We start from the raw sequence: 25716 nt of genomic DNA, 5'->3' as shown, positions 1-25716 counted from the left end.
TGTTCCAGAACTGCAAGAATCTACTAATTTTTACTATTTTTTCCGATAACATAAAGGAAAAAAAGTTATCGTAGTAAAAAAATAGTAGCTTCTTGCAGGTTCTGGAACAGAGCAATTGTCAGTTTTGAATGACGATTTTTTGCAATTATCGATAACTGTCCAACCGTGGTTGCATGATGAATAACAAAAATGAACGGCCACACTAGCATGCAATAACAAAGCTGTCATTCAAAACTGACAATTGCTTTGTTCCAAAACCTGCAAGAAGCTACTATTTCTTACTACGATAGCATTTCTTGCAGTTATGGAACAGACCAAATGTGTACCCAGCTTTAGAAATTTTGCGGCTAATAATCGATTAACTGAAATCGATTTTACGTATCCCTACTACTATTCAGTACAACGGTGTAATTTGATTAAAGTTGAGTGGTGTGAAGGAATTAAGGAAAATAATTATTATAATTAAAAAAACGAAATTATTTGCTAATTAGCGGGATTATTATGTGAATTTGACAAACGGCATCTAAGAAGAATACGAATTAAAGTCAGTAAAAGTGAATTTATTCCGCAGAAACGTGAAACAAATTAATGGGTGGTGTCGTCTTCTGCAAAATAATTTTTTCGGCCGCAGTTTTTCACCACTTTTGTATGTTGTGTTGAGTGTTTGTTGGTCGTCTCTCTACGCTCTCTTGTTGTGTTTGTTGGGGTAAAAAGCTGTCAGAATTTTTTTTCTTTCAGTCAGATAACACATAAAATACATTTTTTTCTTCTGGCTCCAACCTCCATCTTCAGAATTGCAGTTGAATGTTTTAATTCGGAAAATTGCATTTGTTTAAAGGACAAACAAAAGAAAGATAAGAGAAGACAAGGAGAGCAAAAATGAATATCGATTTTGTGAAATTGTGTGGTAAACATACGCCTATCTATGAGGCCTATTACAAACAGGTAACGTTTATGGACCAAAGTGGAACGGAAGTTCCTAGAAGAAAATTATGTGTTTTCTTAACGTACGTTGAATGTGTACATGTTTCAGATGGATCCCAAGGGAACTGGGACCATTGAGGCAATGGCTGCTGCCAAATTCCTTAAAAAGTCTGGTCTCAGTGATGTGGTGCTAAGTCGAGTGTGGGATTTATCAGATCCCAATGGCAAGGGATATTTGGATAAGCCAGGCTTCTTTGTGGCCTTAAAATTGGTATCATTGGCTCAGGCTGGTCATGTCTACAATATGAATAACATTTACATGGACACGGAGAAACCACCAAAAGTTGTAAGTATAACGATTATGATGTACCATTAGAAGTTACACAATCACATAAAAGGACACGGCATCGATGTGTGTGACGTATAAGAAGGACAATGTGCAAATTTGTTAGTTCATTTTTGAAATGTTAAATGCTGATAGTGAAATATTTTTTGAAATGGCCCATAAAAATGTAATGAATGCAACGTTGTTCGAAATTTGCATTACAGTGCAATTTTGAGAATCGCATTTTAGTTATCAGAAGAATTACAACAACGTATTGGGTATAATGGCATAAAAATGTGTTGTGTTGTTGTATTAAAATTTACAAATATTTCTAGTGTAATTATCGCTAAATGCGATAGGAGCATTTAATTTAGGGGTGTGGTTGTTTTGTAACCTAAAAATGGTTAAATTAGGACAAAGTTCAGGTTTATTCCTTAAGGATATACATAAACATTTGATGTTAGACTTCCTCATAAAGCTGTACTTTGTCGATCGATGACATTTTACTATTTCCAATCTCTACTTGTGTACTTTCACCGTAAAGTTTCATTTTAATACGTCTATTTAACATATGCCCCTTGGTGCAGTGTTTAACTGGATTCAATGAAACATTACCCAATTAATAGAATATCATTTCTGGATACTTTAGATACTTCGGATGCTCGCAAAGCCGTTCGGTCTCGGTGTTCAGAAGGATTTAATACTCTGTGATATTAGAGACATACTCGCGTGTTTTAAGAGATGATCGTTGAAATTTGTCGAATTTTCTAAATCGAACTCTTGGTTTGTCTTCCCAAAGATATCAAATGTCCTGAACCGTTTTTGGAAAATAACTCTCGTAGTTCTTATGTTCTCAAATTTTTGTTAAATTACGAATTGTAAAGAACTGAATATATGTTTTCGTCTGACAGGAGGATGTCCCTAAGATGGCCTGCGATCAGCAACTGATGACAGTTGCATCAGCGCAAAAGCTGACCCCTATAATCGGTAGGTCACCCGGAATAAATAACGACCTTTCCACGACCTCAATTCGCCATTACAGATTCAAAATCTTTCTGCGAAGTTCTATCACTGAAAAGATTTCAGTCCTATAGTGGGAGATCTTTCCATAATGATTGACCGTCACACATGAACCAATCGTGATAGTGTTGGTTTTTCTCTGCAGGCTGCTGTTCCCCGCAGACTATAATGGGTCGATTCCGTATTGCGAGGCGAGTCATGTCGCGTCGTCTATCGTCTCTGTGACAAAATTCACATTGGTTCAAAGGAAGTCGTGAAAGATCCGATCTTTTCATTAGGATTTGAACCAATGCCAATTAAGTCGTGAAAGATCCGATCTTTTCATCAGCATTTGTACCCATTCCATCGATCCAATAGAGGTGATGTTTGTGTTTTTATTTACACACATGTTTATTTTCATTTTGGTATGTTCCAGTACTGCAAAAATCTACTAATTTTTACTATTTTTTCCGATAACATAAAGGAAAAATTGTTATCGTAGTAAAAATAAGTAGATTCTTGCAGTTTCTGGAACAGACCAAAGTTGTTAGAACTGTCGTCGTGATGTTGTCTTACATTTCCTGCATATCAAACAACTAAAACTTCTAAACAATTGGTATTATATGAAGTCCCAATCATCGAGCTAAAAATAGAATCGGACTGCACACATTGCTATTTTAAAAGTTCCCTTGTCTGTTCTAAATCTGACATAGAATGAAATCAATCAAATCTCGCTTCTTGGAATTTGAAAAAAAGTCCGAAACGAAAAGGAACAAGAATCTGCAAATAAAGAAGAAACTACTTTTGGAAAGAAACAATTAAAAATAAATTAATTAAGCATAAATGGTATTTTCCATAAAAAGTCTCTCCTCCCCGTTACTTACATTTTGTTCTTAGAGATCCCTAAAGCAAGCCGGGTTGTAGATCCCTACATATTTCCGTCACTAAACAAAAGAGTATAAATTACCAAAATGTTGTTATAAAATAAGAAAATTATAAAATAAAAGTAATTTACGAAATAAAAATACTTAAAGGAGTGCATTTGGAGTCCATGTTGAAATCTGAACTGGTGATGGGAAGATAATTGAAAAAACCTTTTGTAAGATGAAAGAATATCAGTTGCGGAGAACGGAGGAAGTAATCTTTTGCGTTGCAGCGGTGGTGATTACATTGCAATTTTGGATGTAAACTTTTGAAAAACTAAACTGATAAATTAATTGTAGCTATTTCATGAATTCGTTTGAATTATTAAAGAGTTTTGTTTTACATGAAAACCATATTTCAATACAGCATTTCCATTTTCCAAACAAGACATGAAAATTTCATGCCAAGGGGTTGGTGAAAATGACATGCCAAAGCATTGGTTAAAATGACATGTCAAAGCATGGGTGAAGATGACGTGTCAAAGCATTGGTGAAAATGACATGTCAAATCATTGGTGGAAATGACATGCCAAAGCATTGGTGGAAATGACATGTCAACGCATTGGTTAAAATGACATGCTTAGGATCCAGAAAAGAACGTCATCTTTTGGGGTCCACGCTCATATAAAATTCTTCGATGAAGATGCTAAAAAGATGACATGCTAGATCACTTGCACCCATGATTGAATGTCATCTTTGGCATCGAACATTTTGCTGGGTTGTGATGGACCACCACCAGTGTCGTTGAAGTTTATTTTATTTTGAGGCATTTTCTTTTTCAACTTTGCTTTAAAGTGAATCCAGACTCTGCCACTCTTCATGTGTTCGTGTTGGAGGTTCATGGATGTTTAAACTGTCCGAAATGGACCTCCACGCTTCATCCGCTGTGGCTTTGGTTTGGATTTTCACTCAGTTTATCAATTAATATTTCGAACTGCTGCTTTGTCGTTATTTTCACCATATTGATACACAAAATTAATTAATGATGCAAAGAATCAATAATTGTTAATAGAATATTTATTTTTCCTTCTATTTTACTTCTTGTTTCTTCGAAAATGTTCACTGCAACTGAAAATTTGTGGTTGCTGAAAAACAGCCGCTTCGTCAACTGAGATTCGCAACTTCAGTTGAGAGTTGCCATACATGGATCAATTTTGACAACTGGCAACGCCACTAAACGATAATTGTTATCGATGATCGACCCCTTATATAGTAGAGGCATTAAAAAATGACTTTAAAAAAACCTACAGATCAACAGCAATACAGCCACTCCTTAAAGTGTGTGCTGCTTTAAGGTTTTTTGCAGAAGGAAGCTTTCAAAAATCTCATGGCAATGACTTTAACCTTTAACTTCAAAAGTTCGTTTTGAGTTGCGGTTTGCTCCTTAAGAATGTGGATCTTTTGGTCTTGCGGTTTATTTCGTTTCCTGCGAGTGGAGAATACGTTGTCAATCTCTACTTCATTTTGAGGTCTTTCATTTTCCACTTCAGCAGATTGTATAATTTCACTGTTATTATCATCCCATGTCTCTTCAATTCCGTAGATTGCACCTGCAGGATTTGAAACCATATTAAGTTGTAGTAAGTCTGCTACCGCTTGCACCATTGACGACAAAGATATTTCTTGTGAAGGTCCACCTCCTGTAGCTGTAATGTTCTTCTTATTTTGAGACATTTTTTTTTATTTAGTTTGGATTTAAAATGAGTCCACACTCTGTGCCATTCATCTGGTGTACGCACACAATTATTTAATTGCTCCACAACATCCGTCCACACCTCATCAAAAGTGGATTTAGTTTCGCCAAAAAGTCTAACCAAACGAGTTACGTTTGGATGGGCTTCCATTTTTTCAACCAGCATTTCAAATTGTTGTCTTGTAGTAATTTTCACCATTATAAGTACTAAAACACCAAAAACGTATATTAAATAAATTCACTTAAAATAAATAAAAATGTTACTTACATTTCAATTTTTCGTTTTTATTCGTTAGTAAAAATGTACGGCGACAGCTAATTTGTTGTCGCCGAAAAATGAACATTACGGCGACAAAATTTGATGGCGTCAGGCGAATATTGCCGTACGGAATCGAAAAATTGCATTTGGCAACGCGACACGACTCGCCTCGCAGTACGGAATCGACCCATAAATTTTACTGCCACTTAATGCGATATTACAGACCTCTCAACTGTGTTATTGCTTCGGAGCCATAATTTCAGTTCGAAAAAGCTTGAGCTCCTTGCGACGCTGGTGAATGAACCAATTACTTTAAAAGTCCTTTTTATACCCTCCACCAAACATTCTTGGTCACCATAAAATCCCAAGTCGATGTCCGTATGTTGAAATCAAGACACAGCTCGGATATATACGATATCTTTTGTCTTTAGTCTTCGTTGCGGCTACAAAGTTGTTCTCCAGAAATTTGTTGGGGCAGATCCACGTCTTGATGTAGCCTTCTTAGAACTGTACCTCCCGATTTTCGGTCTTTAATAGTTTTTAGCCTCATCATCCCGTTGAAATATCTGAAATTTGGTATTTAATTTTCGTTGGTGCACAAAACTTTTGTCCAGAAATTTGTCGGTGCAGGTCAACGTTTTGATTTAGCCCATGCTACTTGTTAAGGCGCCCAGTTATCAACAAGAATTTGTTCGAATGCGGTCGATATCCTACTGCCGACGTTATATATCATTTTGTACATTAAACCAATTTTAACTATTAACCAATTTTCACCAACCTAATTTTAATTACCTTTTCTTTAAAAAACACTTTATTTTATTATCAGGGCGATATACCAAAAATTATGCCACCTCGCGTACCACCATCTCCGGTTGTAACTGCTGTGCCTGCCGCCGCTGTACCCACAGGTGATTGGTCAATCAGGGTCATCGATCGCCTAAAATATGAACAACTCTTCGAGTCATTGAAACCTGTTGGTGGAATGTTACCTGGCAATAAGGTGAAAGGAGTATTATTGGATTCTAAACTCCCTATGGAAACTTTGGGAAAAATTTGGGATTTAGCCGATCAAGATAAAGATGGCAATTTGGATAAACATGAATTTATTGTGGCCATGCACTTAGTTTATAAGACATTAGAAAAACGTACGGTGCCCGATGTGTTGCCACCAGAATTGCGAAAACCTGGTGTACCACCACCAAAACCTGCACCACCTGTTATACCGGCTGGACCAGCTCGTCCACCAGCCAACGATGGATTTGGTGATGGCGGTTTTGTGGCAAACTTTCCAAAAGACATTGCTCCACCACCAGCTATACCCATACCCCCAGCAATACAACGTGTTCCACCCGTTGGTGGTCCAGCCACAGTTGGTCCTCTGATATCAACAGATCCATTAATACCCATCGGTGCCCCACCATCGGTTACTGCCAATGCTGATTGGGTTGTTGGTGCAGAAGAATTTAAACGTTTCGAAACAATGTTTAGGGAAGCCGATCGAGATAAAGATGGTTTAGTATCTGGCTTGGAAGTTAAGAATGTATTTTTGCAATCTGGAGTGCCACAAAAAATGTTGGCCCATATTTGGTATGTATGGTACCATGTGGAGTATTCTATTATCAATTAATCAATGACTTCTTCTGTAGGGCCCTCTGCGATACCAATCAGTCGGGCAAATTAACTTTGGAACAATTTGCCTTGGCCATGTGGATGGTAGAACGCAAACAAAAAGGTATTGACCCACCTCAGGTATTGACTGCCAATATGGTACCACCATCTATGCGAGGTATTGTGTCTGGAGTAGATATACAACCACAGGTATGTACAAAGCGAGGAAATTCAAATTTATATTTGTTTGTTTTTTTTCTTACGTAATCTTAAATCCGCAGGAACCAAAGCCTACATATACCAATCCAGAATTGGAAATGATTTCAAAGGAAATCGAGGAGTTGGCGAAAGAACGTAGAGCTTTAGAAACTGAAATTGCTCAAAAAGAAGCTGATATACGCATTAAAAATGGTGAAGTTAGAAGTTTACAGGTAAGTAAAACAGGTTAATATCGGATGAGCTACCACAATAAGCTTATCCGATATTAAACCAAAATTTAAATATTTTAAGTTTAAGGAACAGGTTCGAATTTCTTTTAGCAATATTCGACAATGGTTTTTATTTATTTATTCATATTTAACTTATACATATTTAGTATTAGATAAACAGTATGGAAAAACATGGCATTATCAGCAATGGCTATCAGCTACGTAATAATTTACAACTGATTATAACTATTATACTTCGACAAAGTTTTAGCAAAAGACTGGATTAAATAAACACAGATTGCTCTCTGTTTATGTTTAAATAGTTTTTTAGAGTTGTTATATTTGGCCTATTTTTATTTTTATAATTTTGTTGATGTTTAGCTATTAGGCCTCAGGTATTTTTGAGCAAATAAAACAAGAATTTATTGCTTTTTCATCCCGACTTTTTGTCGCTTGTTTGGTGACCCTCACTTGCCACAAAAAAAATCTGATCTCCCTTTCTCATCCCGATGTCCGCAAAGGGCTAGTTGAGTTCAACGTCAACATAAACCACAATATATCCCCTACAGGGGTGCGATGTTGATTTCGCTCAATCTCTTATTAATGCCTTCAAGTGTTAACGCAGGGCAATCCCCGAAGCATGTGAAGGCAAAGGATAAATCAGTCCTAAGATTAAATTATAATGGAGAAAAAATCATGATCTCAACAAACTCTATTTCTCATCCCGATGTCCGCAGAGTTCAAATTGAGTTCAACGTCAACATAAACCCCAGTATCGCCTACAGGCTTCATCGGAGCGATTTCGATTTCGCAGGATACTCCTGGAAGGATGTGAAGGCAAATGATAAGCCAGTCCCAATATTAATCAAGGACAGGGAGGACGTGTGGTCTCAACCGAAGAACCTAACCAAGAGACCTAACCTGAGTCAGAAGTCGAACCCTCTACATCCTCCCAATTTTTTCACGGGTAGCGATGCCGAAAAGCACCAAACGACCAATAGTTCCAGACGAGCTTCGAGTGGCCAAAGACATGGTCTGTAGATTATGTCTGCACGTTATATTTATATATACCGTTAGGTTGAAAAGAGGGGCGAGACTGCCACATATCTTTTACGGACATAAAGCCAGACTAGGACTGTTGTTTGATATATACTGTTTTTTCTTTAATGAAAAGAGGCGAGATATATTTTCTTAATGAATACATTTACTGCATATAACATTTATTTCTCTTATCATTTTATATTACTATCTTTAACTGTGTTTCATAATTTTTTTCAGAGCGAATTGGATACATTGTCGGCCACATTAAAACAATTGGAAAATCAACGTGGTGAAGCTCAGAAACGTTTGGATGATCTTAAAGCTCAGGTAAGTTCTGTGTAAACACTATCTTAAAAAATAATCTACTTTTTTGAGTTTTGTTTTATTTTAATTACTTTTGCTAATTTTGTTTTGTTTATTTTTAAAAATTAAACCCTTGGTTTGTATGAATCCGCCCATTCGCCTCCCAAAAACACCAATATTATTATTTGATTCTCCCAAACTGGGAAAACAATTTCAAAAACAAACAAAAAATCGAAATACATTTCATTGAAATCCTCCCTACCCAAAAACATTTACATAGAGCCTTGAATATGAGAAGTCACTGCAAATCATAAATCTCGAAATTCCTAAAATGAGAAATCAGGTTGGTTTTTTGTTATTCCTTTCCAGATTTGTGTTGTGTTGTTTTGATTGTTTTGTCTAATCAGTTTTGTGTTGCTTTTATTCTGTAATTTAGTTTATTTTCCTTTTTAGTTCTGTTCTTTAATATACTTATCTCTTTTCTTTTTTTCTTTTGCCAAAAGCAAAGAAAATGTGGTTAAATTTCAATTAATATTTGTTTAGTATGTTTTAACCTGTTTTGTTGTAATCTCATTACATTTCGCTTTACCGTCGAAATCCGTCAAAGATATTAAAAACATTGTGCATGTGTCTTTGCTCCCTCTCTCTAGCTAGTTAAATGAATAGCAAATGTAAAATGCGACAACGCCATCTCTTCGTTACACATTTATTTGCTCAGTTTTACTAAATAATCCCACCTTCTGTTTTTTATTACCTTTTTATTTTAGGTCAATAAGATTCGCGAACAATGTCAAAAGCAGGAAGATACTATCAACGAACAAGAGGGTGAACTGAATGCTAAACGTTCAGAGTTGCAAAAACTCAAAGATGAAGAAAATTCCTTGCAAAAGGAATACGATGAAAATAATCGCGAATTGCAAAAACTTACCAATCATTTGCAGAATACCCAATTACAAATTAGTTCGGTTAGTACACAATTTTATAATATTTTGGCAATAGCTTCTTATTTCATTGAATTCCATTTTAGATACGTTCAATGGTAACACAGTTAATGGAAACCCAACGTCAAATGACTGATGCTCTACTTCTGTGTCGTGCTGCAATCGAGTCTGAAAATGCTGAATTAGTATCAGAATATCAATTGAAAATTGAACCCGATTTCAGCGAGGCACGCATACAATTGGAAAAAGAAATAGAAATACCAAAAGATGATCCATTTAATGATACCAACACCACGGCCATGAATAACAAAAATAGCGGTTTTACAAGCAATGGTTTTGACAGTGATCCCTTTGCCAGTAATACAACAACTGTAGCACCAGCGAAAGGTGGCTTTGATGATAGTTTCAACACAGGCTTTGATGCCAGTTTTGATGCTTTTGCCAGTAGCAATACAACAGGATTTGGTGGTGATGCATTTGGCGGTAGTGCCTTTGCAAATAAGCCAGCTGAGGTAATTGCTTTGTCAGAATGTATATTTCAATAACTGTAACTATTATTCCTTCTTATGTTAAGCCTGTAAAGGACAACTTTGACAACGATCCATTTGCTTCACTTCATGCTCCCACGGGACAGGGTCAAGTTTTAAGTCCCAATACACAGCCACAAACACAAAATCTAACTACTACAAAATCAGGACCTCCACCAAGACCAGAATCACCTAGCCCAGCTTTACCTCCGAAGAAATCAAAGGTACCTCCACCAAGACCAGCACCACCAAGACCTTTACAGGTAAGAAATTACTTTTACTATAATATGCACTGATATGAGTTATCAATCCTTGGCCGAATAAAGCATAGGTCATTCAGGATTTTACAACCACTACTTGGGGCAGTAGAGTTAATGATGCTATTTTTACTGACGTTAGGTATATATGTATGACAGTCTTTGTGGGTGCAAGAGATTAAGGTCTTTGTAAGGAATTTTTAAGGCTATTCGGACATTCGTTAACGAACTTGTTATTACAATGGTGCGATACGCTGATAATGTGTATGCATCAGTAGGTTAGTACAATATGTCAAGAGGAACACATATCGAATGATTGATCCCGTCAATAAAAAAGGAGACAACACAGTGTGCCCCATCCCATGCCAAAATGTATTTGTGTTCCGTATCCAACACATCCATACTTCAATAAAACGCATTAGATGTCGGGACAGGGAGTGTTTATGGAATTGTCCCTCTCGATTGTAGTGATAGCGACTGTTCTGTATCATGCAGTGCCCAATTTAAAATCCGAAAGCACCCAGTAAAACAAAACTCCTGCTGTTAATGTCCCTATCCCAGTTAATGCAATTCAATTATAGTGGACTCAGATGTAAGAAACGTTGGATTCCATGATTCTGTAGAATTGAAGGATGAATTACTTTCCTATTGAACAAGACCTGGGTTACACTCTAGTGGAATGTGTGGTGGCAGGAGTCAAGTGTGCAACTGCCCAGGTAGATGCGCTCACAGTGAATATCACGCCGACAAAAATGCTGTACAACGGGTTATAGGTGTAACACTACTTCATGTTGGAAGAAGTAGTGTTACGCATTAGATACTAGGTTACCAGCAAAGGCGGTAACCAAGTTGGTCGGTGCGCAGTTTTTGAGCAAGTAAATATTGAGCTAATATGAATCGGGGTGCACTCAGTGATATGAGAGAAGTCTCCCTTGAAATGGATGATAGGATTTAATTTACTCATGCTGACTGATCCATAGAGGTGCCGAGGTGTTTTTACCGACAATTTGTCGAATACCCATCTTATATGGGGAGTCGAGAACAATAAGTCCATATCCTCATAATAGCCAAACTGATAGATCCCGAAGTCAGGCATGGATGACAGTAATGATGAATCGTACAGACACTCTTCCCAGAATTGCAAAAACAGCACAGGACAAAAACATCGCTACACTGCAAAGGTTTTTTAGATCTTAGTATGCATGCAAATCCTCAAGGTTCTGTTCGGAAGCATTTTCAAATCGCCCGCGCGTGTATTCTTTTGGTAACAAGCTGAGGAGTATAAACATATCTCTCAAATCCCTTTGCTGACGACAGCGTACAAAGAATCTTTTGTTATAAAATAAGGGATCCGCAAGAAAGGCAACGGTTTGCATTAATATGAGTATATAAAAATGTTGTCAATGCAAATAACAAATTTGAAAACTCAAAGTAGTTTGGTACTTTTTCGCATTCATTTTCAAATCGACGTACAGAAAAACGCTGTTAATGTAGCACAGCTTTTCAGCAAAATGTTTAATGTCAACGAAAATGTTGTCGAATTATGAGTGCAACAAGTGTCTCCGGAATACATATTTTTATATAAAAGAAGTAATGTTTTTTTAGAGCAGACAACAGCGTGCCTTCTCCACTGTGAACGGTTTCAAAAAAGTAGCAGTGGAAGTTCTACTTCATTCTGAACTACTTCAGTTGTTATTTGATTGGCCCTTGTAAAACGATTTGTAGCATTTACAAATCTGCATTTTTTACATCTTTGAATTTTAATTTTTTATTGTCGTTCCCTTTTTGTCGTATAGCATATATATCAACATTCTGTATGTTATTTTTACATTTTACAGGCTCCTGCTCGTCCAGCACAACCAGAGGGCTTTGGTTCTAATACGGGTTCCGGAGGTTTTGCTGATTTTGCCGATTTTGATACTAAGGTTGGTAATTTTCAGTGCGTTGGGATCGGTGGTAATGCATGCACACCGCTTAATACATTTTTTCGTTTATAATTTTATGCAAAAACTTAACAAAATTTTTATTTTTTAATATTTAATTTAGTTTTTTCTTATTTTTATAACAAAACTTTTGTTTACTAGTTGTTGTATTTGGCTTTTTTGTTGACTAATTTTACTAATAAATTTTATGTTCGTTATATCCTTCATTCAATTGTGATAATGGCTTTTATAAAACATATATATCATTCATTCTGTTTTCTTTTTTGTTGGTATTTCCGATAAGTTTTATTTGAAAGCTAAATTAAGATCGATATAGATCGATCGTTAACATTTTTCTTTGGCTACCTCCTTACCTCTCTTCCCTTGTGTGAGAGAAAATCACAAACAAAACTAACTAACCGTATGCTTTTCATATCTTTTCTCTTGAAACAATCTACTATTTTCAGTGAACGCCATAAAAATAGTATCATTTATAATAATAAAAAACATCTCATTGTCGCGTATCTAATCTAGTTTTATTTTTCATTATATAGAATAATTATTAACGATTTATTAACACACCCTCAAACTTACATGTATACACAAACATATACATAACAAAAAGAAAGAATTCGTTAAAGGCAAATTAACTCTTGAAAATACAATAATTATATATATCTACTAAATATACATAAATGTTATAAAATGTTTTCCCTTGATTTTTTCATAAACAAAACACCGACCGACAACTAATGATGTATGTAATTCAAATCATTAAACTAATTCAAATATACTTGGCATAAATTAATCAAATCTAGTCATAATTATAACTCTATCATCAGATCTTCTCATATAATATTTCCAGATATTCTCAGAGTAAATTGGCGTTATTCTCATTGAAAACCAAAGAATCTTCTCATTGGAGATCAGCAGACCCCTTCATGTAATATAATTTTATGTTCCATAGAATATCTTCGCAGATCGTAGAATATCAGTGGATTTTTTCATGGAAGTACCTTCACACATTATGGGATCTCATAACAGATCTATATATTTTTTCTAAGTGCTTTCGAAAGATTATGAGATCTTCTTATGAAAGTTCAGCAGATCTCGTAGAATATCAGCAGATCATCTCATAGAAGATCGGCAGATCATCTTCACACATTATGGGATCTCATAACAGATCTATATATTTTTTCTAAGTGCTTTCGAAAGATTATGAGATCTTCTTATGAAAGTTCAGCAGATCTCGTAGAATATCAGCAGATCATCTCATAGAAGATCGGCAGATCATCTGATAGAAGATCAGTTGATGTCCTCAGAGAAAATTGGCGTTCTTTTTATTGAAGATCAAAGAATCTTCTCATTGGCGGTCAGGGGGACTTTTAATAGAAGTTCAGCATATCTCTTCATAGACTATAATCATATTTTCCCATAGAATATCAGCAGAACTTCCCATAGAAGATCAGCAGATATTCTCATAGAAAATCTGCTGATGTTATCAGAGAAAATTGGCGTTCTATTCATTGAGCCTCAAAGAAACTTCTCATTGGAGATCAGGGGATTTTCGAATAAAAATGCAGCAGATCTCTTCACAGAATATCATCATATTTTTCATCAAATATTAGCAGAAATTCCCGTCGAAGATCGCCAAATCTTCTCATAGAAAATTAGGGGTCTTCTCATTGAAGACCAGGGGAACTTCCCATAAAAAATCAGGGAATCTTCTCATAAAATATCAACAGATTTTCGGATAGAAGATCAACAGATATTCGGACAGAAGATCCAGAGATCTTCGGATAGAAGATCTACAGATCTTCGGATAGAAGAACAGCAGATCTTGTCATATGAGATCAGCGTATCTTCCGTTGAAACATCAGCAGAACTTAAAAGATCAGCAATCATAGAAGATCTTCCCCCAGAAGATCACAACATCTTCCCATTAATGATGAGCGGACCTTTCCATAGATATTCAGCACACCTTTCCATAAAAGAATAGGAGATCTTCCCATAGAAGATCAGTAGATATTCTCATAGAAGATCAGTGATCTTCTCATAGAATATAAGCAGATCTTCTCATCGAAGATCACGAGATTTTTCCATATAAGATCAGCAGATCATCTTTTTGAAGATCAGTAAAGCTTCTCGAAGAAATTTTCATTATTTTCATAGATCAGTAAAGCTTCTCATAGAAAATCAGTACATTTTTTCATAGAAGGTGTCGGAACCTTCCCATTGAAGATTTGGGGGAGATTTTTATGGAATTTATTTGTATTTATTTATCGGGACACTGAACGTTGTAAATATAACCCGAATGTCAAGATGTTTGGGAAGATGTTAGGTTTCTTTGAAGGCTGCTGTATTTTTATTGTAATTTTTGTCAGAAAGTTTTTAAATCTTCTGTTTATGCCATTCTGAACCAACAATAATTACAATAAATTATTTGTTTTTTACACAAGTGACTTAACAATATTTAGTACATTTAATAACAACAACACACATACTAACTACTCTAAAGTAAATTTAAAACAAAAAATGCAATATTATTAGCCTTGACATACATACATCTTTATATAAAAAAAAACTCCTTAATAAACATATGCATTATCCTTGGCTATCCTTTAACTCTCTTAACGAATACATAAACATATATCAATTATTAGTCTTCGTGTACCTTAACCTGTTGTTCGTTATGCAGCATAATTTCGATAATGCAGAATAATATGTAATTTAAAAATTGTACTAGGAATGTAGTTGATTTAAAAATATTAATTTAAAAAACTTTTCCGCACAAGCAGCGTGGAAAACCACAAAACATCGCGTAATTTACATGTTTACAATTTTAAGCTGTTCGGCCTCATTTCGAAGTGACTATTGTGTTCGTAACTGCATTATCGAAATTATACTGTACTTTTGTATACTCTAATTGAAGTTCTCTTATATTTGGGATAAAAATTAACAACCTATCCAACTAACTAATTAACGAAAATTTGCAAAAATAGTATTATAGTAAATAGAAAAAAACCGCAATACATACATGCTGAACAAATACTGCTAATTAGAACCATCCATCCAAAAGAATAATATTATAGCAAATGAATAACAAAACCTAGTTACATTTTGTGAATTTAAATCAATGTTTATTCAAGCCTTGAAAAAGTAACACTTTGAATTGTTAGCCAAAATTGTTTTCCTTTTTAATCCTAAAATTTAAGTTCCACAATTCTATATATAGAGATAATGTGCTCCTTTGCATACATTATGAGATCAATGATTAGAAAATAATGGTATTGATTGGTGTGTTAATTGCTGGAAAATCAATCATATTTGAAAATTTCGAAAGTAAACCTAGCCTATTTATTTTAAGTCGTTCAATTTACCTTGGATTAAGTCTTAGAACAAATCCACAAATTTATAATTGCTTTAAACAGAATTTTCAAAATACCAACCTGAGAACGCCAACCAGGTGCATCTTTTTGACTTCAGCGGACCTAAAAACACGATCTGAACGCGCCGTTACGAAATGAACGCGCCGTTACGAAAATGTTGATAATAACTCACACGAATACTTAAGCATAGTACACACGGTCCAACAAAACTGACAGTCAACGTACTTTTACGGCAATTTTCTGGCAAATAAAAACTTTTTGTTAGCTAAAATTTATTGAAATACAACATTTAAGGTATAATTTAGTGATTAGGAAAGTAATTATTCAGCTAGACTTTGATATTAACGATATAGACCTCGATGACTGTCAGTTCTGTTGGACCGTGGGTACTATGCTTTACGGTCAGTAGATTCAGTCATTGTTGTGAATGCAACGGATTAACGTACGGATGTAATAATTAACGTACGATTAGTAATAATTTTTATCCTGCAGATTTGGAATCAATAGGCCAGGGTAGCAGTGAATTTGATCCGTAGGTTTATTAGTTTAATTCCTGCAGAAATCTCTAACATTCTTGATTTCATAGCTGTTAACTCTGGCACTGATTTAAGCGTCTACGAAATTATTTTTACTGCATCTGGAGGGCGTTGGAAGTTGTAGGCAAGTTAGAAGTTGAACAGCCTTGCGGTATTTCAAAATATTTCCTCCAAATTCAACAACTACCTATCATTGAAGTAATTTGCCACCTTTTTTATGTTGTTGAACAGAGTAAAATTTGTCAGGACAACAGGAATAAGAGGAATGACTTTGTTTTTACATTAAATAATTTATTTAAATATATCTATTTACTATTGACGAGATTAAAAAATATTTTTTTAATAAAATAATTGGGCGCCAATTGTCGTTTTTTTTATGGATTTATAGCATATCGATGTCAAATAAAGTAAAGCAAAGATTTTTTAACGTTCATGCCAACAATAATTGTGATGACTTGCGTACAATTGCGTGGTGTTGTTTACACCTGTAATACATTTACATCGATGTCAATAGGAATTTAAAATGTTCACATATCTTTAGGCGTCAATAATTGATAATCACCTGTAATCTACAATATGTTTTGTTGCTTGAATTGAACAGGGATGTATAAATTGATTTTTACCAATCGATTTATCGACGGTTGAAGCAATCGAGTCAAAATCTCGGTTCTTTTAAGTGCAAGCATCTTCAAGTTTTAGCGCTTTTTACAGCGAACAGCGTACAAAAAAATTATACAATTAATATGAGAGCAGTCCACAATTTTTCTACTTATACACCATTTTATAAATTTGCAATTGAAAATATTTCAGCTCTTATCTTAGTGGGGATATGAAGGAGCTCAGGCTGAATACTCAATAAAAGTTTGAGAACCGTTTTGCTTTAAAACAAGGAGAAAATGACACCAACGCTAGGTGTGAAGTGTTTCGTAGCATGAAATGTCAAATAATTGAACTTTTCAGGTCTGTTCGATAAAATCGCAAGTGAAAAGTACTTGCAGCTACTCAGCAAGTTCTCAGTAACTTCTCTCAATGAATTTTACTCTCTCGAAGCTAAAAATTTTTCAGAATGTTATCGAACAACAATTTGCCATCACTTGCAAGAAGTCAGCTGATTTGACAAAGAAGTTTTGGCGGAAAAGATTTAATTTAACAATTGAAGGTTGTTAAGGAAAATTATTTGATTTTCCACTGAAAATTAAATAAATATGAGCAACAAAAGGAAAATAGATCTAGTGTGTTCTCCAGGGACGCCTACATGGTGTTCCTCCTACTCCATGGATGCACCGCTTTTTGCTGGGATTTGATACCTTTTAAATAAAAAATAGCCTTCACAAACTACAACATGAGTTATTTTACTTATCATCTCGTTGTCCTTTATTTATTTAGTTATTTCTTCCCTTTTTATCTTGTAATTATTTTAATAACCAAATTTTTGTTTATGTTTTGCCAAGAATTGCAAAGTCCGCCACAAAAAATTCTGATCAAACTTGCAAATTCTTACAAAGAAAATTTTGCTTGCAAAAACTTGTAAGTTCTCTCTCAATTCGCTCTCTTTTCATTTACACTTTGTTATCGAACAGCAAACAAATTTGTACAAACTTTTGGGTTATCGAACAGGCCTATTCTTCTCACTATTTACCCATAAACTTTCAGAGTCTGACACAAGAGTATTGAACAATTTTCACCTTCAAATTGTTACAAAAAATAAAAAAAAGGGTACACATCTTTGAACATTAATGACAGCCTTACTTTAATTTATGACTTCCAACAACCGCAATCATTTTTATAGAAGTTTAATTGCTGACGAAAAAAAGGCAGACTTGGCGATAAATAAAAAACTGCAATTTATGTTCGAAGGTGTGTACCTAAACAGTTAATGAACAGTTATCGACTTTCGAATTTTTAAAATTGTTACCGTTAGTGCATTGCAATACACACCAGTCATGTGGAAGTATAATGAAGCAGGGGTCAGAAATGAGCAATCAAAATGATAAAAGAAGAGCAGTAAAGTATACCATTACCATTACAATACGCACCACTATCGCTGTAAAAGGGGGCAGGACGCACACACAATTAAGTGATCATTTCAGTTGAATGACACTCTTAACTCGTCGTTATCATGGAAAAAGTATTAATTGCAAATAAAAACAACAAAAAAGCTATAGTTAAATTAATAATAATAATAATGAAAAACAAACAATAAAATTCTGCAAATATTACATTATATACATATATGCATACAATTACATTATTATATATAAACAAAAAAATATAAAACAAAAAACATTGATTTTTTTCTCAATTTATATTCAAATAATCATAAATGGAGAAAATATTTAAGCGAAAACAAGTGCATAAAAATCAATTGCATAAACAATAAACAATAAAAAGAAATTATGTACTTAAAAAAAAAAACGATACGTTTTTATATTTGTGAGGTTAACGTTATTAGAAATGGGAATTCATTTAATTTTTATGCTATTTATTTTTTGTTACTCTCATTTGTATGCTGTGTGTATGTTTGTTATCTCATTAGTTTGCTAAAATCTATATTACACTATGGCCACAATTTATGCAAATTTTATTTTGAGTTTTTTTACAATATTGTGGTTTAAAATTGGAAAATTTCAACCAAAACATTCGTTATACAACTTTATTTGTTTAAAAAGTTTACATTTGCGATCTAATTATGATCCAATTAATCTATGTTCCAAGGATGTCCAGTTGCCATAAATATCGCAGCTGCTCTTTATGTCCTTGCAGGCTTCTACGTACAGTGGCTCAAATTAATAATGGCAGAAACGAAACATTTTATGATTTTTAACTAAATACAATTTTTATAACTAAATACAATTCAGTCTTAACGATGTGCATAAATTGTGTTCGGTCTTTATTTTGTTTGTAAAATTATTTTTAATTTGCATAAATGTTTTTTCTTAATTTTTTTCTAGCATTTTTATTTAAGTATAGAAATTTTAATTTCATTTTTATTTCTCTTTTATTTTTTCTCCTTTATTTTTTATACACACACAAAAACCGCCCACTTAAAATTATCTAGGCACCCATTATACCACCACCCCTGCCAACGATACCCTACAAATCATCAGTGAATTCCTTAAAGACTTCAAAATCCAATACATCGACCTCATCGTCAACCTCAAATCTTTCACTCTTTGAAAATTTCACCCTAACACCTGCCGCCGCCGGCAATAACTCTAGTTCATCCATTGCAACCAATTCCAGTACAACACCGAATAGTAATAACATTTCATTAAACACATCGCAAACGTTAGGCTCGAATAACTCCAGTAGCAGTGCTGTGAAGCAACTGGATGATTCATTTTCCGATTTATTCAAAAATGCAAACATCACCACTACCAGCACCAACATCACATCATCCATTGACACTGACAACACAACAAATACCACAAACATATCAACATTATCATCACCACCATCCACGTTTGATGTCACAAATAGCAATAATCCCTTAACACGTTCCCGTTCAAATACACCAAAGCAGATGGCTGCAACAACGGTGACATCGACAACAACAACAGCAACCAGTCTATTTGATGCATTTTCTGCACCACAATCTGCGACAACAACAGCAGTGTCATTTGGAGCTGTGGATCCCTTCAGTACCATAAAATCGACATCTTCAATTATTAGTGGTCCTACAGATTTCAATGATGACCCCTTTAAGAATTATCGTTATGAAGATACATTTAATATCAAGGATCCCTTCGCCGATGACGATGATGAATTTTCCACAGATCCTGAGAAAGTATTTAAAGATGATATCAGTTCAGATGGTAAGTTTAGTTCTACTAAAATGTCGTTTTTATATATAGCCACGATCAGCTGAAAAATGTTATTAACAAACAAACCTGACCTGCAATACACTAAGAATCGGTTAAAATGAAATAATTTATTCAACCACCCTTCTTTTATTGTCATTTCCGACTCTCTGTAGTCCCTAGATTGTTTTTATTGGTGTTCCTAGCCGGAGTAACCAAAATTGGTTTCGAGAGAGGAATCCGATTCATTAGGATATAGGGTAGATGAGGGCTAAACCTCTCAATCCCTCCATTCACAGCCACGCCATCGTTTTACATGGCGTGGTTGGGTTTCATATCAGCTCTGAAAGAGAATCTTTTCCACCTTATCATTGCTCTCATTGGTAGCCAATAAAGTTGTTTCCCCCGGAGAGGAGGATGTGGTTCATTGGGAGAAATCTTTTGGGTTGTTGCGGATACATGTATGCAAATATCGCCATAAATCCAAGTTTCAGCTCAATCTAACTAAGACCTATTATAATTTTTAACCTCGATGGAGGAGGCGTCATTGTGTCAGTGGATGAAGGAGGAGATTTTTGCTTTCCACCTTCATCTACTTCCACAATTGCATTTTGCCTGGAGAGGGTGGTATCCTATTGGCCGGTGACGATGGCAGCTCGAAGAGAAATATTGTCTCATAACCCGACGAGGCCGAGTCCGAACGGCGTGTCTTAAGACACCACTTGTGGAGAAGTTTTACAAGGCTGAAATACTCAGGAAATGTCGCCAACATTACTGAGGGGTATGTTGCCACCGTTGAAAAATGTTTGATGTTGCCTGGCCGGGGAATCGAACCCCCGACCTTCTGCGTGCAAGGCGGGCGTGCATACCATTGCACCACGGTGGCGGACTCGGCGATAAACTGTAGGTCCCATATCATTGAGCTAACTATGAATCGGGGTGCACTCATTGATATGAGAGAAGTCTCCCTTGTCCCGTATGGGATGTTGTGGAACAATGTTTTTTTTTTTTGTTAACCCGACGAGGCATTCATCGTCGTGATGGTCATACACCTTTTTCAGATGTAATTCGAAACATTTCAGTTGTAATTTCATTTGAATTCGAGAATTCCACTTGTAATTCGAATTATTCTATTTGTAATACGATTTTTTTCATTCGTAATTCGAATTTTTCTATTTGTAATTCGAATTGTTTTATTTGTAATACGAATTATTTCATTTGAAATTCGATACCAAAAATTACAAATTTTTTGGTTCCATTGGTTTTATATTTGGTTTTACGAAATACAAATAAAACGTTTCAAATTACAAATGGAATAATTCGAATTACAAATGGATAAATTGAAACTACAAATTGAATAATTCGAGTTACAAATGAAATGTTTCGAATTACAAATGGATTTCTCGAATTACAAATAAAATGTTACGAATTACAAACGGAATTCTCGAATTACAACTAAAATGATTCGACGAATTACATCTGAAAAAGGTGTAGTTCATCTGATAGGTATGTATGGTCCCATTTGCCGTCAGTGTAATTATCATCATCATCACTAAGGCCAATGGTACTTTTCCTCCAAGAGGATAAGGACTCCATTGTTCAGTTCATAATGTCCACATACTGAGTTGGCGTCTTTGATGTGTTGTAGAGCTCGTCGGCCGGGTCCATGTTTTCATTTGTCTGTCTTTCGTGCAGGGTAAAAAGTTTCACCATGGCATAACCCTCTCTTTCCTTTATAAGAGCTAGACAACTAAATCCGCTCTTTGAGGCGCAGCCTTTCAATAAGATGGGCACGTTGTTGCTTATATCCCAGCATTAAGAAATATCTTATAGGTTACTTCACTCAAATCCAATTTTACAAAAGAATACAAAATCCATGTCCTGTTGGTATTTTTGGATATTATGTTTAAGATCCGATATGTAATTTTTAAAAATGAATAGAAGTTGTTTGAACTTTTATTATTGCATAGTATCATCTAAGTGTTTTTGTATATAATTCACCTATTCCTGTGTTATTAATTTCAACTCACATACAGACATCATTTACACAATATTTGATTAAAAATCTTTGCTTTTAATTTTAGACGATAAACATAAAACAAACACTAACAACAGCACCCAAGATTCTATGCAAACCATATCAACATCAAGCTCCAATATTTATAGCACGGCAAAATCAAATTCGACTGTTAGCAGTGATTTCCTCAATCAATTCGAATCATTCAATCTTAACAATAATCCAAGTCCAGTGCCATCACATCATTCGAGTTCATCAAGTGCTTTTACAGGCATGAGTGGCGCCATGGATGTTACAAATAACACCACTAATAACAACAAATCGAAAAGTAATACACCCATACCAAGTGCAACCAACACCACCACATCGAACTCATCAAATCTATTTGATAATTTTGCCGACTTCGATGCATTCTCGACGAAATCATCTACCTCAACTATGGAATCGAACAAAAAGACAACGACATCATTGACTAAGATCAATAAACCCGATCCATTTTTTGATGCATTTAATGACAACTTCGATACGCATTCGAACAAAAGTTTTGATTCAAACAGCAATCAAAAGAAAACAACTGGAAAATCTATAACATCTTTGGATGCCTTTGATGATGCCTTCACTGTGACGGACAGTAAATCTCGGCAATCACCATTTGATGCATTTGGTGGTAGTTTTGGTGGTAGTGGCAAATCAAAGGAACCCATAACGGCTGCAGCAATGTTTGATGCCTTTAATGATAACAATTTCGAGGACGATTTTTTTAAGAATGCCAATACAACAGTCAAAGAAACAAATTTGAACAAAGGAAAGCTACAAAACAAATCCCCAATATCATTTAATAACAACATCAATGACACTCCTATTGACAATTTTGCAAAATTTGATGCTTTTTCCAATGACAATTTCAATAATTCCACAACATCACAAAATTTAAATAACAGCAAACAAAAATACTCATTGCCATCATCAGTGACTGCTACATCGACAACAGCAACATCATCATTAGGTTCATCTGCAATACCCAGAACTGAAAATCTATTAAAAGTACAAAATAAAACTTTACTCACAGCTGTGTCGAACACAGAAAAGGCGGCTGCTGCTGCGGCGGGTACAACCTTAAATGAAAATGGTGCTAAACTACCAGAAAAATTCACAGCAGATTATTCGAAACCGGAAACATTTGATGATGATCTACAGGAGGCCATTAAGCGTAGCATGATTGAACAATAAAACAGAGGAAATGGTACGATGATACGATGGCCGACCTGTGGATAAATATGGGAGAACCAACTCTATTATTGGTTTTATGCCAAAGGCAATCTGACAAAAAAAAACAAGTACATTACTTAGTAATAAAATGTAGAGGAGTAGTAGCTAGCTGTAGATGAAAACTCTTAACTTATAATCACACACACATACCTATCTATATACATTTCAAAGATATTATAACGTATATAAATATTTATATTACCAGAAAATAGTGTATAACGAAAGGAGTTTTTTGCCGGATGAATTATGTAGATATGATGATGTGTTGTATTAGATGTATTTATTGAAAAAGACAAGCGCAGCAATTACGAATGCGGAATTCAAAGGAAACATATGTGCAAAAAAGCAAAAGGAGTTCTTAAGTACAATACATATATAAAATTCAATAGCAATATTCGAGATTGCCTTGAAGACATTTTATTTCCTCTTCGAGTCATTCCAAATTAGTTAACTATGTCCAGGAAAAATTTAAAATTTTAATAAAATCCACGTTATGACGTCCCAGTTATTTTGTAATCAATGCTGTCAACGTTTCATTAGCTGATGAACACCTTAATATTACAATAACCGCTAATGACTCCTGTCATTACTCGAACTAATAAGCGATTTTTTTTCTGGGAATTGACGAAGTTGGTCTAATGGTTTTAGACACGTTGCATTTTGGTTCTTTGTGCTATGATTCTTGGTCTCTTTGACACTAGCAATTATTCACCACCGTGATCATACGCTCAATCTGTTCCCCTTTTGATTACCAAGACTTAGGCTTTGAATTTACAGAAGTTGTGATCAAGCTTATATAAGTGCCATGACAAGGTTTTTGCAGGGGTAGATGTCCAACGTTATTCTCTATCTAAGAACTGACAGTCTATATGACCAGACCAGGAAGTTATTTTCATTTGGTACATAAGATTAACTACAAAGAAACCTATACAGAATTAACACCCACCAAATAATGGCATGATTTCGAGGCTATATCGAAAGAAGTAACATACCTAAGGATAGACATTTTTATGGCATGCTTATATATGGAGATTCGAAACCAAATTCGTTCGAATTAATACCAGACTCCTGCTATTATAGAACATATTTGTTTGATTGGATTGAAAACTTTAATTAATAAAATATGTTTCAAAAAACAGGAGTTTGATAGTAATTCGAATATATTTGGTTTCGAATCGTTATAGAAAAACAGGTCATAAGTCTTTTTTTTGTGGTATGTCTATTTAGCATTCCCTAAGTTAAATAATGTTACTATATCCCAATATCTTGTTTAAGATGACTCCCGATTTTATTCACCAATATTTTCCTTTCTCGGTACAGGGGTTTGTACGTTATTCTAGTCAAATATTACACCTTTTTATGGAAGGTATTTCGCAATTTATCAACTTCTAGGATTCAAGAATGAATAAATTATAGCGACAAACAACATTGAGACCACAAATTGCGAAGAAATATATTTTTTATTCAAAAAATTATAAGGGAAGTAGTGACATCTATTTACTGAGTTTGATTTGGATTATTAATTTGGAAATAACTTCATCTGCATGAAAAAATACAACATTATAACAATTTAAGTCATTGAGGAGCATTAAAAAGTTAAATTTACATCCAATTCAATTTTGCATTAAAATACAAATACTCCTTTCGTGTACAAAAAACCAAACAAGTAACAAATGTCTAAAATTCTTACTTAAAAACTGTGTATTTTTCTTTAACTTTTTTGTTTTATTATAATTTAGTTTTCTTGTTTTTCTTTTTTTGTTATTATTATTTTTTATATGAAATCTCTTTGAAAAAACTATAAATGTATTTTGTTTTTCTTCTGCTTAAACTTGATCAATTGTTCCCTTCCGACTATAACTTAGAATTCCATTCGAAGAGAAAAAACATACCTCTGCTATTGGTTTGCATGTATGTTTTTTATTTCCATGTTATCAAGTATAAAAAACAAAGCATGCATTCATTGTATGTATGTTTGTATATACAATCTGTACAATTTTAATTCCATTATATTTTAATAATGATCGAAACCTAAGCCTATGTTACAAAATTCGGTGGGGAACAAATAATGATAACGAATGTATTGTTGTAAATCCTTTCTTGAAAATGTAGTTGGAATGGATTCTATAATATTTACATACAATATACACATACATATAATATGTTTACTTTATTATAATTATAATTTTATTGTTATGAACTCTAAATGTATTATTTACGAAATTCGATATATACAAATACGCATTATTTAAATAAAATCTTATACAATAACAAATAAACTATAACTATAAAAAATATATACACTTATTTTGATTTTTTTTACTATTTTATAAACTCCTATGGAATCTGAGGTATGTAGACAACAATTATACCGTTTAAATGATCACACGAACATCTCCGAAGAGATAAGAAGATACATCTATTAATGCAACCCAATTCAGCGCATTGATATCGTATAGTTGTTTTTATTGTAGCAGCATAGAAACCTACGTGAAGCACAGGTTTGATACTGGGTTGGCAGCCGCTGGCCGAAACACTATGGTTTCGGGTCAATC

At 34.4% G+C, this 25716-nt stretch overlaps 1 protein-coding gene across 17 annotated transcripts; it reads left to right on the top strand.

Annotated features, from left to right (window-relative positions):
* Positions 1–380: 380 nt before the first annotated feature.
* Positions 381–25458, top strand: Eps-15 (Epidermal growth factor receptor pathway substrate 15). Of its 17 annotated transcripts, none has more exons than XM_073992775.1 (14): positions 390–706; positions 793–945; positions 1034–1270; positions 5950–6710; positions 6770–6941; positions 7013–7162; positions 8438–8527; positions 8784–8846; positions 9271–9468; positions 9531–9956; positions 10019–10234; positions 12067–12153; positions 19134–19890; positions 21960–25458. In XM_073992775.1, exons 2-14 carry the CDS (start codon positions 880–882, stop codon positions 23120–23122), a joined length of 4386 nt encoding a protein of 1461 aa, XP_073848876.1. In that variant the 5' UTR covers positions 390–706; positions 793–879; the 3' UTR covers positions 23123–25458. The 17 variants fall into 17 exon arrangements, 16 of the variants coding, with proteins under 16 accessions (XP_073848881.1, XP_073848883.1, XP_073848887.1 ...); XM_073992778.1 differs by having other exon boundaries at positions 397–544; XM_073992776.1 differs by having other exon boundaries at positions 397–646; positions 739–945.
* The last annotated feature ends 258 nt before the right edge of the window (positions 25459–25716 follow it).

This window comes from Musca autumnalis, unplaced genomic scaffold, assembly GCF_047663935.1.
Source record: "Musca autumnalis isolate F117 unplaced genomic scaffold, ASM4766393v1 scaffold_5, whole genome shotgun sequence".
Classification (NCBI taxonomy): domain Eukaryota; kingdom Metazoa; phylum Arthropoda; class Insecta; order Diptera; family Muscidae; genus Musca; species Musca autumnalis.
Note: the sequence above shows the minus strand (reverse complement) of the source record. Positions and strands in the feature narration are given on the sequence as shown.